Consider the following 17,017-nt stretch of genomic DNA (forward strand, 5'->3'; position numbering starts at 1 on the left):
TACAATCCAACAATCCCATTTCTAGATATTTATCCTAAATAATAAAAATGAGGATCTCGAGGAGGTATTAGTATTCCTAAGTTCATTGCAGTATTATTCACTATAGCCAAGATGTTGGAAACAACTTAATTGTCTAATGACAGATTAAGAAAATATGGGAAAGACACACAGTGGAATACGATTTGGTCTCCAAAAGAAGGATTCTGCAATATTCACCAACATGAGCGAACCTTGAGGACACTATGCTAAATAAAATAAGCCAGTCACAGAAACACAACTACTGCATGACTTCACTTATATGAGGTATCTAAAACAGCCAAATTAATAGAATCAGAGCGTGAAATGGTTTTTTCCAGGGGCTTAGGGGAGATGAGATATGACAGTTACTAATCAACTGGCATAATATTTCAGTTTAGCAATATAAATAAGCTTTAGGGACCTGCTACATAGTGTTGTACCTATAACCAAAATAATGTACCCTACACCTAAAAATTTGCTTAAAAAGTAGATCTCGTGTTAATTGTTCTTACCACAGTAAAATAAATTGAAATAAAAATAATGTGGCTGTTGAAGATAGGTACTGTAAAATGATTAACACATATTTAATATATCAGGTACTTTAAAATGATGAAGATGTATTTAATGCATTATTATGGCTTCAAATAACCATTCAATCTGATCCATATTTTGGCATATATTAATAAAACTGCCCTCTTCACTAGCCTATAAAATGTAAACATGATACACAAAATAATAGTGTTTCATTTAATTCAATGTTTTACTAATTTCTGTTCACACAGCTAAATAAATGATCAGTGCATGATTTTCCCTCTTAAAAAAGTTTTATCACTTATCTAAATAAGTTTTATTGAAATGGGATTATATGCTACTCTCTGCTTTTTTAAAAAAATATGTTTCTGGATGTATGAAATTCTTGGATTTACAAATAGTGATTAAAAAACTATTCTGGATCATTTTCTGCTATCTTTTTGGTTTCGTTTCAATTTTCACAAGGATTGGTTTTTGTTGAATCCTTGCTGATCTCTGCTTGGGTGTTTCTTGACAGCCCCTTCAGTAGAACTGACTTTCCTTTTGGACATCTTAGTGGATATCAGCTTTCTTAAGAAATGAATGTTCAGTACATACTTTTTCATTAAACATTTAATTTCTAAAATCTCATTGCTGCCATAAAGGTCTATTGCAAGATAATACAGCATATTTCAATGATAAAGTAATTAGTTCCAAATTTACATAATAAAATAAACAGCATATATACTCATGGCATGAGTATTCAGGCTCTATTTTGTAGGTCTGTAAATCAACTGCTCAGTCTCTATTTCTACACATACTTCAAGAACACATATTTCCCATATTTCCCCCTAATCCTGCCAATTCATGGCCTGGCAGTCTTACGTATCATTCAAACCACAATACATGCTGTAGCATAACTATCTGTTATACAAAATATCTGTCAGGGCAACAATGTCAAATGCTCCTCCTGGCCAGGCACAGTGGTTCATGCCTGTAATCCCAGCACTTGGTGGGGCTGAGGTGGGCGGATCACAAGGTCAGGAGATCGAGACCATCTTGGCTAACATGGTGAAACCCCGTCTCTACTAAAAATACAGAAAATTATCTGGGCCTGGTGGCATGCGCCTGTAATCCCAGCTATTCGGGAGGCTGAGGCAGGAGAATTGCTTGAACCCGGAGGTGTAGGTTGCAGTGAGCCAAGATCGTGCCACTGCACTCCAGCCTGGGTGACAAAGCGAGACTCTGGCTCAAAACATAAATAATAAAAAATAATAATAAATGCTCTTCCCACCACCATCTAGGGTCAGAATGGGTGACCTGTTCATATCTAAGAATGCTTCATTTTATCTCTAAGTGTCCTATGTTCTATCCTTGAAAGGTAAGTGTTAATCACCTGGCATCTGGAAAAAGTTGAGAAATAGATACAAGTTATTATGGCAAAAACCACAATTACTTTTGCACCAACCTAATAGTATTTGTCTTTCAGATGTAACCATGCATTATACTTACTGAGCACTGCAAACTTATGTCACAAAGCGGGGATCTAATAAATACACTGTGGCTTATTTTAATGAACTATTAATAGTGACACTTTGTTAAAAAGGGAAAATACAGGATAAATGTCAAAACAGTCAGAATGCCAGGACAACAGGCATAAATGAGGACTGTCCTTAGTAAACCAGGGAAGAGCAGTACATATGTGGAAATGGAAATAAGTAATTCTGTCTAGTAGTTCATTGCTACTAGAAGTAGCATTTAGCTTATGTCCTGGAAAATGACTAAAATTGTACAAATTTTGAATGTAGGTACAAGTGTTTCAGGAATATGGAAGAGAGTTTGCAAAGCAGTAGAAACGTGCGACGATATTGTCCTTTCAGGACAATTTAATTAGACCTCTGGATGTATATAAATGAATAGTGAGGAGTGAAGCTGGCAGGTAGGTTGGGACATATTCTGGAGGCTTTAAATGTCATGCCAAAGTGTTGAGTTTAGATTTGTGTGGCCATTAAATAATTTTCAACAGAGAAGTGATGTCCAATTTTGTATTTCGGAAAGATCAGTCAGGTAGAAATGTGGAGAAAAGTTTTGCTGGAGGGATAAAGAAGTGAGTGGCTAGTCGACTGTTAGAGCAGTGCAGGGAACAATAATAAGGATGAGAACAAAGGCAGGGGCACCATGCAATCGGTTAAAGCTGGGGAACTTCAACCTCTCATGGCTAAGGGATATATTTCCTTGAGATTTTTCAACAGTATTAGCTACGGGCCTCAGCATTTTGTATTACCCAGCAGGGGAAGATTCTCAACAGATAGGTCAAAGAGTGAAGAGCATAGAAAATGCTCTGTCAGAATCTACTATTCTGTGGGCAAATGACAGCATGATACCCAATGATAACCTCCCTGGGGAACTAAAGTGGAATGAGACAGGCAGATTAAAATGTAAGCAGAGGATATAGAAGCTGACTGCTGAGAAGTGAGGACAGCACATAGGACAGCGTGAAGTGGCAATGTTAGACTTAAGTAGCTCTGATTAAGCAAAAGTGCCTTGCAGACAATAACAGCAAGAGATAAAGCAACAGACTCTACAAAGGATGAATGGATCATGAAATAAAAGTCATGAGGCTGCCGACAGTGGCTTGATGATTATCAAGTTGGTCTGTGACCCACATTTCTGTTAAATTTACTTTGCACCAAGTTTGGGGAAACACGTATCACCTGTTACATTCATTGGTGAAGACTGTTCTGCTACTATTGCCTGATTTATTATTTTTAATTAATTATTTTGACTTTCAATGGACAGCTATTTGCTCAAAAGAAGAATGGAATTAAATTGTACTAATCGGGGAAGGGGGGCTCAAATAAAATCTGACAATTAAAACAATACTTCCTGATTGTGTAGGAGCATCCTGGTTTGTGCCTATTGCTGAGCTTAATTTTTATTAGCACTTGCTTTTAATCTCCAAAATACCTTAAGTTTGGATAGTAAATTATATTATCACCCTGTACAAAATATGTGTTTTATATAGACATTTTAAGAGACAAAGGTATCCATGATATTAATATATTTGGGGGCGCAAAGGCACCATAATTAAAATACCATTACCAGCCTGGCCAACGTAATGAGACCTCATCTGTACAAAAAAAATAAAAATTAGTGAAGTGTGGTGCACACCTGTAGTCCTAGCTACATGGGGGGCTGAGGTGGGAAGATCACTTGAACTTAGGAGGTTGAGGTTGCAGTGAGCTGTGATTGTGCCACTGCACTGCACCCTGGGTGACAGAGCAAGACATTGTCTCTAAAAAAACAAAAAACAACCAAAAAACTTCTAGAACAATGAATTGCTACGCCGTTTATACTGATCTTTATTTGGGGAAAAAGAAATACAACTACTGGAAGGAGCATGAGCTAGAATAGTAAGAAAATATTTTACTGAAAAGGGATCTTGGCACAGAGTCTGGAAGAATGAGCAGAATTTAAGCACATGGGAGCAGAACTAACACTAAAGAAAAAAGAAGGTTTGGTGATGGAAAGCAGCAGAGAGAGAGAGTGTATGAAATTGAGTTGCTTGAGTTAATGAAAAGATGAGTTTGAGAATTAATTAGTGATAAATATGTTTAATACCTGGTTCTTAATAGACTCTCCTAGGATGAATGAGTGAATGAATTAGCGGATGAACATATGAATGAATGGGTAGGATGAAATAGATTTATCTAGGGAAGAAGAATTTAGGTAAAGCACTGAAGTGGCAAACATGGTCCCATGAGCCAAGTTTGACCCACGGTAGTTGTTTAGTGGCCTATAGTCCATTTACATTCTCTTTAATACCACTTGTATACTTTAGAAACTAGATGACTTTAGATAAAATTTCTTATTTCAAATTCCACTTTTAAATTTTCCTGTCTTCCTATAGGGCAAAATGCTTAGAACCAGAGAGGGCATCTGTCCCTTTCAAATAGGCATGTATGTACTCCGGCTTTCCTTCATTTCTTCTCATGGTTTCACTCATATTTCATCTCCTTTTTTAGATTGGGACCTTTGATGTGGTGCTTGGAATTATAATCAGGAAACCAAATTGATTAAAATGTAGAACTCCATTGCAGCTAATAATATATAACTGAAAGCTTTCTATTCCCTCTGGCATATTAATGCATGTATCTAGAATAATAATACTGTAATAATAACTACTAAGCATTTAGTATGTACAAAGCATGACATTAATCTCCTTTCAGACATGTGAGTTTGAGTTATCACTCCAGGCATCTGCTAGTTGTATGATCTTGAACAAATTAACTGACTTTCTGAACATCAATGTATTTCTTTGGGCAATGAGAATGATAACCATATCTTACATGGCTTTTGTGAGAATTAAATGAGATTATGTATATAAAGCATTTAACTTGATTCTTGGCACCCATCAAGACTTCATTCATGAAAAGAATATTTTCCCATTTCAAATCTGAACACTTGAAAAGCTATGTAAGCACATGTTTTAGAAAAGATCTCTAGCCAAGAGGTTAATTTTTCATTCACAATGTAGTAACCATCAATGTAACTTTATTTCAATAGGTTGGTTTTAAGGCTCAGATCAAATTTCTATTCATCTTAAAAAAATCTTATGAAGGCAGAGTTATTAAAGCTCTAGTATGAAATATATTGTTTCTATAACTGTAATGTGCCCTACAAATATAATAAATATAAAAATGTACTGCTATTTTCACAGATTATCTACAATAAAAATTCCCAGAAATTCATCTAAAATAGTGTGTTTCCACTCAACCAGCTAAGGTTGAGTGTAAAGTGTAAGTTGCATTTGCAAACATTGAGCTTGAGACACCTTTCCATATTACTGTATGCAGACATTTAATTGCAATAACAATTTAAGTGGAAAACACTATGTATTACTAATCTAAAGTAAAAGCAAGAATTGTTTATTGCTAAACTACAATAGAAATAACTAAAATTAAGCCGCTCTCTGAAAAATTGTTCCCACTTAAAAAAATAAACAGTAGAGAGTAGAATATACAAAGATGAAGAATATTTCATTGGTAAATGTTTTCTAATTCGGAGCCATTTATATTCACCTATTATATGATTATTTTCTTATTTTATTCCATTTTCTCAAAATATATATTTAAAGTGCAAATTTAGAGATATTGACTTTTCAGTTTATACCTCTCTTTCACATGAGCTTGGGTCATACAGTACAAAATAATTCGTTTGTGTTAGTAGGGCGAATAATTGTGTTCCATAAACAAAAAGTCAGCCAAGGCAATTGTTTAACTGTATAATTGTTTACCTAAAACGGTATATTTTGTTGGCACTGATTTCAAAAGTCCTTCCTTCACACTTTTTAAAACTATTTGTATTATTTATTTTCAAGACATTTCAATGTTACATTTATTTATGTAAAAATAATAGTTCATTAGGTACCAGTTATCTACTCAATACCAAATACTGTGCACACATGATTCTGTTAGATTTAATAACTTATTTATGAGATGAGCATTGTTATTCCTATGTCAACTAGAAAACCCAGTATCGGGTCACTAGGTAACGTGCCCAAAATTAGCAGTTAGTAAACAGCCAGAATTTGAATTCTGACACATTTGAAGAGTACTGGTTTTCACTCATAGTTGATCATAGAAACATTGATACATTTCTGTTAATAGGACTTTTTAAGACTATACAGATAAAAAATCTATTAGATAATTTTCTCAAAGAGATAATGTGCATTAACAAGTTAAAACAGCATTTAAAAATTTTAAGTTTTTATTCATTTTATCCATCAACTAAACTAAAATTTCTTTTACAGAACAACATATATTTAGCCACTTAGCAGTGCCATGAGAAGAAAAAAATTAACAAGACAAGAACACTGGTAATTACTTACAAGGAATGCTATTTCATTGTCATATTATTGTTATAGAAAATCTTTAATTTAAAAGCCATCTGAAATATTTTGTCAAAGATGTCTGTGAATACATAATTAAGATATTTAAATAATTTTAAAAAACAGGAAAAATGTAGGGTTGTATTTTTTGTAATAGCAAGTAGTCATTTCCTTCCTCATCTGCAAAACTTCATATTTTAAAACTTTTACTTTTATACTATTTCCAGATTATAAGCTTTTGTGATGTAATTTTTTTTAGCTGAGTAATTTAACACCACTTTTACTTTAAGAATAAATGATTTTACAGGTGGAGAGAAGTCTCAACAATTAATATTCAAAGTTAATTGTATTACATTTTTCCCATGTACATTTTACCTTTGCTGCAGAAATATAGGAAGACTAGAAACACAAATATTTAAAATCATTAAAATTTTAAAATTAAAATTTTGAACAGTAAAGTTAACATGACTATTTACATCACCTTCCTATTTTGCATTGAAGAAATTTTTTGAAAAAACTTACTTGAAAACTGAATTGCAAATCCAGATTTGCTAATATAAAAATCCGTGTCAAACTGGATGGTTACTATATTGAGGGTGCTATGAATTCCTTCAGGAATAAGAGATCCACTAATTTCCTTTAAAAGCATCTCATTTTCTGGTGGACCATCCCAGACTCGGAGTATATCATGTGATGCTTCCGTATCAAAAGCAAGAAACTGCAAGCTGTGGGAGAACCATATTTCTCTGATTATTTTAAACAAGGATTCAATTTTAAATAAAAAATAGAACAAATGTGCATTATGCCTTTTACTAGATAGTTCTTTTTTGCTATGTGTTAAAAATGAATTACATAAACAGCATATATTCTTAATATATTTTTCTTGAGACATATAATTTGTTTTTTTAGAATATTATTAAATACACTATTACATCACCTTTGCAAATTGTAGAAACTTCAGGCATACATTCTTTCCCGTGTTCATGGATTTAACTAGGGCAACAGCAGGGGACATTTATAGATAATCTTCTACATGCTAGGCACTGTGCAAAATGCGTTACATATATTTTATTTGTTTAATTGTTATAATGACCCAATGAAATATGAATAATTTTATCTTAATTTTACAAATATGGCAAATGGAGTTTAGATAAATGAAATAATTGCCCAAAGAGTGGCATAGTCAAAAATTGAACTCAAGTTTTCTGACTCTACAGTACATGCTTTTGCCACGTTTCATGTTAAATCTATTCTGTTTTAAGTTTAACCTAGACAAAATTAGAATCGGGTGCTTTTTGTGCTTGGTGCAAAATTTAGAAATCTAATTATATTGACAAGCTCAACTCTACATACAATACATTTATGTTTGATACATGAATCGTTACAGCTTTTAACTTAAGTTGCAATTTAACATCAAATAATGTTTAATTTTTAGAAATTGCAGAAATCTGGTGAATTTATTACTTTCAAGTTTAATAATTCTAATATTTATATAAAACAATGCACGACTTAGACTAAAGAAAAATAAACTGGGGATGATATAGCGTAGCCTATTTTGAGTTTGCACATTGCCTTGCAAAAGTAATGTACCAACTCACACTGCATCCATCAATGCATAGTAGTATACCACCTAGAAGCCTGTCTGAAATTCCATTGTATATAAATGGAATTTATATTACTACTTTATATAAGTAGTAATTCTTAAGTTTTAAAGTTATTGTTTGTTATTGAAAACACACCAAGTAGCTCATATGTCAAGGATGATTCTAGCCAAAGCCGCATAGTAAGGCTGGGACTGAGAGCCTATGATAGCTTTGGAAGTCAGACTGGTGTTGATTTGAGATAATGACTCTGTACTTATCTAAGGGGTAGTAACAATGTGAAGAACTCTGCGGAAAAGGGAAATCTAACATGATTACATGGGCAGAGAGCAAGTGTTTCACAAACGTGTTTAGGGACAAGGACAACAGGAAATGGTATTCAGTCCCCTTCTATTCTTATTTCTCCTAATTGTTAATGAGGATGCACTAGGGTAATAATCTGCAAAACTCTATATATCAGTCAAAATGGGCCAGGTGTAGTGGCTCACACCTGTAATCCCAGCACTTAGGGAGGCAGGAGAATTGCTTGAGCCCAACATTTTGAGACCAGCCTGGTCAATATAGTGAGACCTTGTTTCTACAAAATATTTAAAAATTAGCCTAGCCTGGTAGCACATGCCTGTATTCCCACCTACTGGGGAGGCTGAGGTGGGAAGATCATTTGAGCCCAGGAGGAGGAGGTTGCAGTGAGCCGAGATTGTGCCCTGCCTTCCGGTCTGGATGTCAGAGCAAGACTCTGCCTCAAGAAAAACAAACAAACAAAAAATGAAATAAATGGATATTAATTTTATATAGGGGTTGGTTAGGTACTTCAGATTCCCTAGTAATGTTGAGAAAATGAAATTCATTTACCTGACAATATTTCCAGGATCTACCTCAATCATCCACATGCAACGCAGGTTATTGTCATATGGAAAAGGATAGCCAGGAGATAAGATTCTTCCTGATGATTCTCCTTTAAAACGACCTCCACATTCAGCTGATAAAAAATAATAGAAATTTAAGCCACAATTTAATGCCAATCTTTTCAAAACAATCTACAAATTTCTCATGAGTAGACAAAAGAATACTGATTTTCTTGTTTCTTTAAAGTACACATTTGTATAAACTTTTAAAGTATCAACTGAAGCAAGAACATATAATACAATCAAATAATAGAGTCTCAAGTTAGAGCACAAAAAAGACAATAAAACTGAAACCTACTTAAAGAATTAAAACAAGACACACTCAAAACCTCTGAGTTAGGATTCCAAACATTTTAAGATGTGTTGTTAAATAACGATAATTTTAAAAGGGAAACAGATGGCAAGTTGCTCACTGCTAACAAATTGCAGGCTGAATAATTCATCATCTTGCTACCCCACCTTTGAGAAAAACTAATCTTTACTGCAGTCCCTCAGGCCTTCTAAATTTCATTGTCCTTTTATTTCCCCTTTAAATCATTTTAAACCCTTTCCCTTGTACTCTCCCAAAAGTCAAAATGGCATTTTTTATTAGATTCCTTACTTCAGTAAAATCTAGTTAGGTTTTGATTTAATGTGGTCTCTAATTTTTATAAAAATTATCAAACTAAGAATGTAAGTATTGTCATGCAATATAATTAAAATTTTATATTTTAGGGGATTCCTTCTCCATTTTAATACTACTTAATAATGTTGTGATAACTGGAGTGATTTTACGTCAGTGAACAACCTAGAAAGAGTCTCTGTACTGGAAAAGAGAGAAACTAAGTATTTTAGTTAGCATATTGCTCTACGTCTTTAAACCCTAGAAACAAGGAAAACACTGTGGAATGCCTTACACATTTGAATCTTTTGTGATAGTTCTTGTTATCAGGCACTTGTGCATGAGAACCCTCCCCTTATGGCTTTCCCAGCTCTGTTTGTCAGAGTTTTTAACACAAGTGACTCCATTTTGATTTTGACAACTTTCCTATTATCTTAGATTAAATAACTGAATTAAACTTTTTATTTTTGATTATTATTATTATTAGACCAAAGAAGGTCAAAGCAGGAAAGTTTTAGCATTTGGAAGAGACCTGATAACACTAGAATCTAATGGCTCAAATTTGTAGGCTGCATATATGTTAACTTGTTTCAAAAATTTTGGATACTATATTGCACCAAACTGTGATGGATAGTTTTATGTGTCAACCTGGCTGGGCTATTAGTGCCAGTTATTTAATTAACTATTTTATAGGCATGGATAACATCTACACTCAGTTGACTTGTAGGCCTCATCCAATAAATTTGAAGACCTTAAGAGCACAACTAAGTTTCCTGGGGGGGAAAAAAAGAAATTCTTTCTCAAAACTTCAGCAACTCCTGCCTCAGTTTCTAAGCTATTAACTTGCCCTATGGACTTTGGACTTATCAGCCCCCACCATTGCATGATTCAGTTCCTTAAATTAAATAAAGCTCTATAGATAGATAGATGGATAGGGAAGACAGAGAGAGAGAGACAAAAGAGAGAGACAGAGACAGAGAGAAAGAGAGATATCCTATTGGTGCTGTTTCTCTGGAGAACCCTCACTGATATACCCATGGAGGGCTAAGGGAATATTACCTTTTATTGCAACATTAATTTAATCTAATTTACAATAACACACTCGGGAGATTTTTAAATTAAAAAGATATTAGTATTTAAGATGTTATCACCATTTATGGTTTTTCATTTTTTTCTAACAAAAATTCTGTTGGACAATCTGTAAACATAATTGTATTAATTCATTTTTCATCATTTATTTATGATTTATCACTATTTGATTACATTTAATTTGAGAACAGAGTTGGTACTTATTCTTCTTGATTAATTTATAGTCAATTGGAGAATTTTGCACTATATTGCATCTTGAACTTAAACATAGCTGTTTCCCCCCATATTTCTTTGTTATAAAATATTACCTGGCATTTTTGACCTCAAATGAGCCAGTGTCATATGCTGTAGTACTGGAGTTCATATTCTGTATAAAACTTATGTTTGCAGAATAAAATGAAATATAATGTTTAAAGAAGAGATACAGGTTAAATCCTTCCAGCTATGGTGCCTCAAAAACTAATTTTTGTTTCATCAATGAATAAGATTCAGAAATATAATTACCTATAAATAATCTGAATAATTAAGAAAAGTTTCCTTATTTGACTGAGGCTAAAACATAGCTGTAGAAGATATTTAAGTTTAATGAGCACAGGATATTATAATCATAGGCCAAGTGTTAAAGCTATTAATCATTGCGAGTAGAGAACAGTATCTAAAATAGAATTTCATCTTCTGTTATCATCAAATTATTCAGTATCACTCACCATGTGTCCAACTGTTTATAGCTGCTAAATTTATTTGATCATCCATCATTAGAATTTTAATAAGAAAGATTACCCTACCCATGAAATCTTGTGCAATATCAAGTCAACATGTTTTGATTTTGAGTACTTGTAAACATAAAATTCATTGATTTGCTGCAAACATAATTAAAACCTTCTGATCTCATACTAAATATCCTTCCATTTGTATAAAACCTTTCCAAAAAGTAGAGAATATCTACAGCTTGTTTCAACACACATAAAAATATATATGCTTTTAATGTATTTGTTTGTGGTTTTAATTTTAAAAACAGCATGGCAAGTCAATATTTATACATTTATGGTATTGTGCTATTAAACTCTTAAAGCTTTTCTGAACATATTTCATAATCACATCAGAGAGAATTAATCAGTGGTACATTTTTCTCATAACCAATGCCAATGGGCTGATTATTGATCATATTCCAGCTTTTGGCAATTTAATTTGATTATTATTTTAGGTATCACCCTCAAAATCTCTCCAAAATTCAGATGCCGTCTCAAAAGTAAGAACTGTGATTGCATTTTAGTTAGATAAAAACATGTTTGTTTTCTGCATGAATCAATGTTTTAATAAACCAACAGAGGTCTCATAGCATCAAAACCACTATGCAATTAGTTGCAAGGCCTATAATAACTAGAATTTCATATTTTCTATTTGTATTCTAGCAAGTTTTATGGCAATTCCTATGTTGACCACATCAAAAAACGACAGAAATATTCTACTTTTGTCAAAAGGTTCAGGTCTTAAAAGGTAAGTCAAATTGCACATTAAATATGTGTAGTTTTTTGTGTATCAATTATACCTCAGCACACCTTCTAAAAATAAAAGATTTGAGTCAATTTTATCCATATAGGCCTGACACAGAATAGATTTCTGCCTCTATAAATGCCATCAAAAAAAGAAAGGCTGAAGAATCACTGCATATATGTTCTCTGCTGGAGAGTTAGTGTTTTGCTACAAAGTTGTTTTCCTTTGTTGTCCTAGTTTTCCAGTCTGACACCTACTTGGTCTTTGGAGCAGAAAAGAAAAAGAGAAAAAGAGAGATCTCTATCCACACCTGTCAATATTTGTCTATCTACCTTCCCACCCCCACCTACCCATCTATGCATTAACTAATCTACAAGATGGTAGGAATAAAATGGTACCCCAGCTACACAAAGAAGACAGAAAATGATCATTCTCTAGCTTCACGAAGGCAATATATCTTATGTCACTCTCACATTCCTTTTCCTACTGAAATTGAGTGTTATGCTGTAACATGCATGAGAAAAGAGAATAGGTTACTGTTTTCTCTAATCCACCTTGATTCCACAATAGGTAATAATTTTGTAAATTAAAAAAATCTGGCCAATGCAATTCAATAAATGTGTATAATTAAAAGTCTTAACATTTTAGTAATGAGTTCCATTTTATGTCGAGGTAGCAGAAATAAAATGACTTCAAAGAGACCATATTGTCCCCCACAAACTAGAAGATTATGGGAGGAATAATGAATAAAGTTATGAAAAGGACCTTTTCATTTTCCATTAATTTTCTTTTGACAAATTCAAGCTATGAGTTCATTAATTTCTCGATATAAAGTGTTAGTTCTATGAGGACAGAAAGAATTTCTTAAAAATGCAAAGAATTTGATAAAGTTTTCACAGAAATATTCAATGAAAATCTATGACAGTATCCTACCAATACAGGAAGGCAGAGGATAGTCCCATGCCCTTCTCTCCCCTGTCATGCACTTGAGAAGGCTACTTCCGTGGAGAGTGTAGCCTGGATTGCATCCATAAATGATGGTGCTACCAGCAAAGTGGCCTTGGTCACTGATCTTGTATCCAAATTGTGGAATGCCAGGATCTTCACAGTGTGAGAGTTCAAAACCTGGGACAAAAATATAAATTGATTAAAGGCAAAATTTAGGAGGAGGATTTAAATCTATACAAATCATTCCTTTACTTTACTAGTTTTGATGATTACATACTTAGTCATATTGCCCTTACGATATTTAATTTTCGTATCATGCAACAACCATACAGACCTTTTTTTTCTTGAAAATTAAAATGTGTTGTGTTTTTGAAGTTTATCAATGATACCCCATGGTCTATATAATTACCATGGCTTGTGGTACTAAGCTTCCTGTCTGCTTCAAGTGATTTAGAGTTAATAGTAGATTCTGAGTGATACCGTGATATAACAACAAGTATATATTTGTTCTTCGTCCCTGATTCCTGGCACAGAGCTCCTAAAAGTCTTGGAATTTCTTGAGTGATAAGAGTGAGAGTACAGTTTTTGTTATTTATAATAAGCCATCCATATCTAAGTTTCTATAATGAAGTTGTTCCTGGAGGATGGGGGCTTATCGCCAGAGAAACCAACCATAGGATTAGAAGGTTGTGTTGGAACTTTCAGTGCCGTCCCCATGGCCGGGTCATATACATACATCTCCGTGGAGGGGAGAAGGACTGAAGGTTGAGTCAATTACTGAGGAGCAATGATTTAATCAATTATGCCTATGTAATAAAATCTCCATAATAGTCTTAGACAGAGGGGTTCTGAGAGTTTTCAGATTCATGAACACCTCCACATGCTAGAGGGGTGATATACCTCAAATCCCCACTCTATGGGGACAGAAGCTCCTGCACTTGGGACCCTTCTAGACCTCAGCTGTGTACCTCTTCCTTTGGTAGCTCTTCGTTTGTATCCTTTATAATAAACCAATAAAGGTAAGTAAATGTTTCCCTGAGTTTTGTGAGCATTCTAGCAAATTATCAAACTCAAGGAGGAAGTTATGGGAAACCCCAATTTATAGCTCGTCAGTCAGAAATACAAGAGGCCTAGATTTTCAACTGGCATCTGAAGTGTGGGCATTCTTGTCGGATTGAGCCCCTAAACTGTGGGGTCTATATTAACTGCAAGTAGTGTTAGAATTGAATTGAATTACCAGACATCAAGTTGGTTTCAAGTGTTGGCGCTCAGAACAATATACCCCAAAGTATGGCACTTTGGCATGCTGAGTGCTTTGAATGAAAAGCGATTAGAAGGCCTCAGAAGCAAGGTCTCTCTGACCTTCTTCTGCCCTTCTGCCACATTCTCTCTCCCAAAGCTAGTCATACAAGCCAGAATTCTTCTTCCCCAAGATGCATCATAAAAACTAGAAAACCTCTCCCCCAAAGTGAGCCACAGAACCTAGAAAGGTCATTTTCTTCCTTCTCCCTTGAAAACCCTCATTCCACAGGGGTCCTGCCCCATACCCTGGAAAGGAAAGCTCCATAAAGAGGTCAAGAAGAATTTGAACAAACAGGCTTGCAGGGTTTCCCATTCTCAATCTATTACTGATAGATTATACTTTTTATGTCCAATTACACTTCTACATAGCTGTCCATTCATCACTGAACTGCAGCATAAAAACAGACAGTTTTTACGGGTTCTTTGGGTCTTTATTTCTGAAGGCTCCCATGTCATATAAAACCATGATTCAATAAATTTATTATGCTTTTCTCTTGTTAAATAGGAATATCAGCATGACACATATGAGGGTGACGAAAGGTATCACATCTTTCTATCCCTACACCAGAGAGTTGGATAATTGGTTAGTGCGAGGAAGAAACATACATATATGGTGTCAGAAGGGGTGTGAGCAGAGAATTGGGTTTTGCATTACTGATCAACATAACTATTAAGATCATATCATCAACATTTTAAAATTAAGACAAAATATGTGAAATAATAACTAGCCAAATGACAAATATGTCAATTGCAAATATAACTGGACTGCTTTAGTTGTATAACCTTAGAAGAAAGTGAATACTCTCATATTTAAAATATACTTTATGAAGCTAATATACTAATCAGCCTGATGAACTCTAAATTTTTATATTCTACTTTCTCCAGAAAAAGCACAGTTCTTAGAAATTCTCACAGGAAAAAAAACAGAGGCTTCCCACATGTTGTCATTCTGAGATGTAGAGATAATATTTTTGTGTTTCTACAGGGTTGGGGCTTTCTGAATGAATTTGCTAAAAACTGACATGCTGGGCTAAGAGCAACACTTGAGAAGTTAATTTACAACTGTATGAATAGTGAGAAAACTCCAGAGAAATTTACGTAACTGTGAGGAAGGTTTATGTTTACATTTCAATGAAGAATGCGGCCCAGAAATTTACAGAAATCTCTAGGTTATAAAAGTTTGAGATATGGGAGATCAATATGTCCCTTAGATAGATATATTTACATTACAAAAGGTTAGAGTAAGAACACATGATCCTTTCCATCCAATCTCCAAGGAGCATAGGTTTTTCTCCCACCTTCCAGGAGAGGAGAGAGAGAAAGCAGCAGAATAAAGCTCATTTGTTTTTCTTCCTTTGTCTATGAAGCCCCTGGCCACTTCTGTAGAAGATTTTTTCATTAGGTATTCATGGTGTTGCCCCCAGGAGTAAGGACTAGGTGAAAGGAGAGCTGACACAGACATCATCATCATCATCATTATATTACTTAATAAGAATCTATCTGCATCCTGAATACCTCATTTGCATATTCAAAGTAAAATTAATAAAGGTGAATGCTAAAAATCCCAACAGTCTTAACACAACACAATTAAGATTCTGAAGGAACTGGAAAAGCACACTTCAAAAGATAAACCAAACCTGATATGAACAAATCAAAATCTAAGCTGCTGTAGCTATATAGTTTCTTCTGTTATTAATATTTTGCAAAATATAAAAATGTAGGGTAAATGATGTAATAAATACACCAAGGACAATTAGGTGAAAACTTATATCAATTACAGCTTCTGAGGATAGAAAACCTTTAAGAATATTCTAGATAGTTTTATGAATAAGGAAAATCACTTAAGACAAAAATGCTGGAGAAAAAACTTTTACTTGTGTCCTAAATTATAAGGTGATCAAAAAGAGATCTACATAACTTTTATAGGCATAGATTTTTGACCAAATTAATCTAGATTTGAATTAGAAAGCAAAAAAGTGTATATTAGCTCACTTGTGTAAAATCACTAATTTGCATCATTGACTTTCTAGATTGTCACAACACACATAAAGTCACAAGAACTTGTATAGTTCTAAGTTTATCCTATTATTTCTGTGAGTTGAGATAAACATTATCTCTCAGAGAACATTAGGAGTCTTTCCTAGTCTCTATTAAGGGGTCTTAATCAATTCCTCCTCTGTTAAATCATAGAATTATTTGTACCTTTGAATTCATTTGCAATGATTGTTTCTTTTCCTTGTTTTTGTATAGCTGAAATTCTTTCCTTTTTTCCCCTCCCTCTTTCTCACAGTACCTATCTAGCACAAATCCTGGGACAGGCTAGATGCTCAGTAATGCTCAGTAATGTTCACGATTGAATGTGGATTCTTAGACACAATTATTTCTAGGAGACAACTGAAAAATAAAGTAATGCTGATAAGAAACTGAAATTTGAGAGACCATTTTTAAAAATAGTTTCAAGAATTTCCTGAATGTCTCAATTTATGATAAACCCATCTGGGTGAACATGCAAACAGCATCAGAGACATAGCCATAAAGAGGTTAGCAGTCATTAACTCAAATCATGACATATATAATGAAATGTAATGAAAAAATAGTCAACCAGGTCAGTCTCTCAAACACAGAAGAAACAGCAGAAGCAGTACTTTAAAATTTCAGA

At 33.9% G+C, this 17,017-nt stretch overlaps 1 protein-coding gene across 2 annotated transcripts in view; it reads right to left on the reverse strand.

Annotated features, from left to right (window-relative positions):
- CSMD3 (CUB and Sushi multiple domains 3) overlaps positions 1-17,017 on the reverse strand; it is a 1,211,357-nt gene that overhangs the window by 320,713 nt on the left and 873,627 nt on the right. For both annotated transcript variants that reach the window (XM_003823338.5, XM_034966508.3), the window contains 3 exons: positions 13,042-13,233; positions 8,872-8,998; positions 6,941-7,143 (listed from right to left, as the gene is read on the reverse strand). In XM_003823338.5, coding sequence (XP_003823386.3) covers positions 6,941-7,143; positions 8,872-8,998; positions 13,042-13,233 — 522 coding nt within the window. The remainder of the gene's footprint in view (positions 1-6,940; positions 7,144-8,871; positions 8,999-13,041; positions 13,234-17,017) is intronic.

The sequence above is a fragment of the Pan paniscus genome, chromosome 7 (genome assembly GCF_029289425.2).
Source record: "Pan paniscus chromosome 7, NHGRI_mPanPan1-v2.0_pri, whole genome shotgun sequence".
Taxonomy (NCBI): domain Eukaryota; kingdom Metazoa; phylum Chordata; class Mammalia; order Primates; family Hominidae; genus Pan; species Pan paniscus.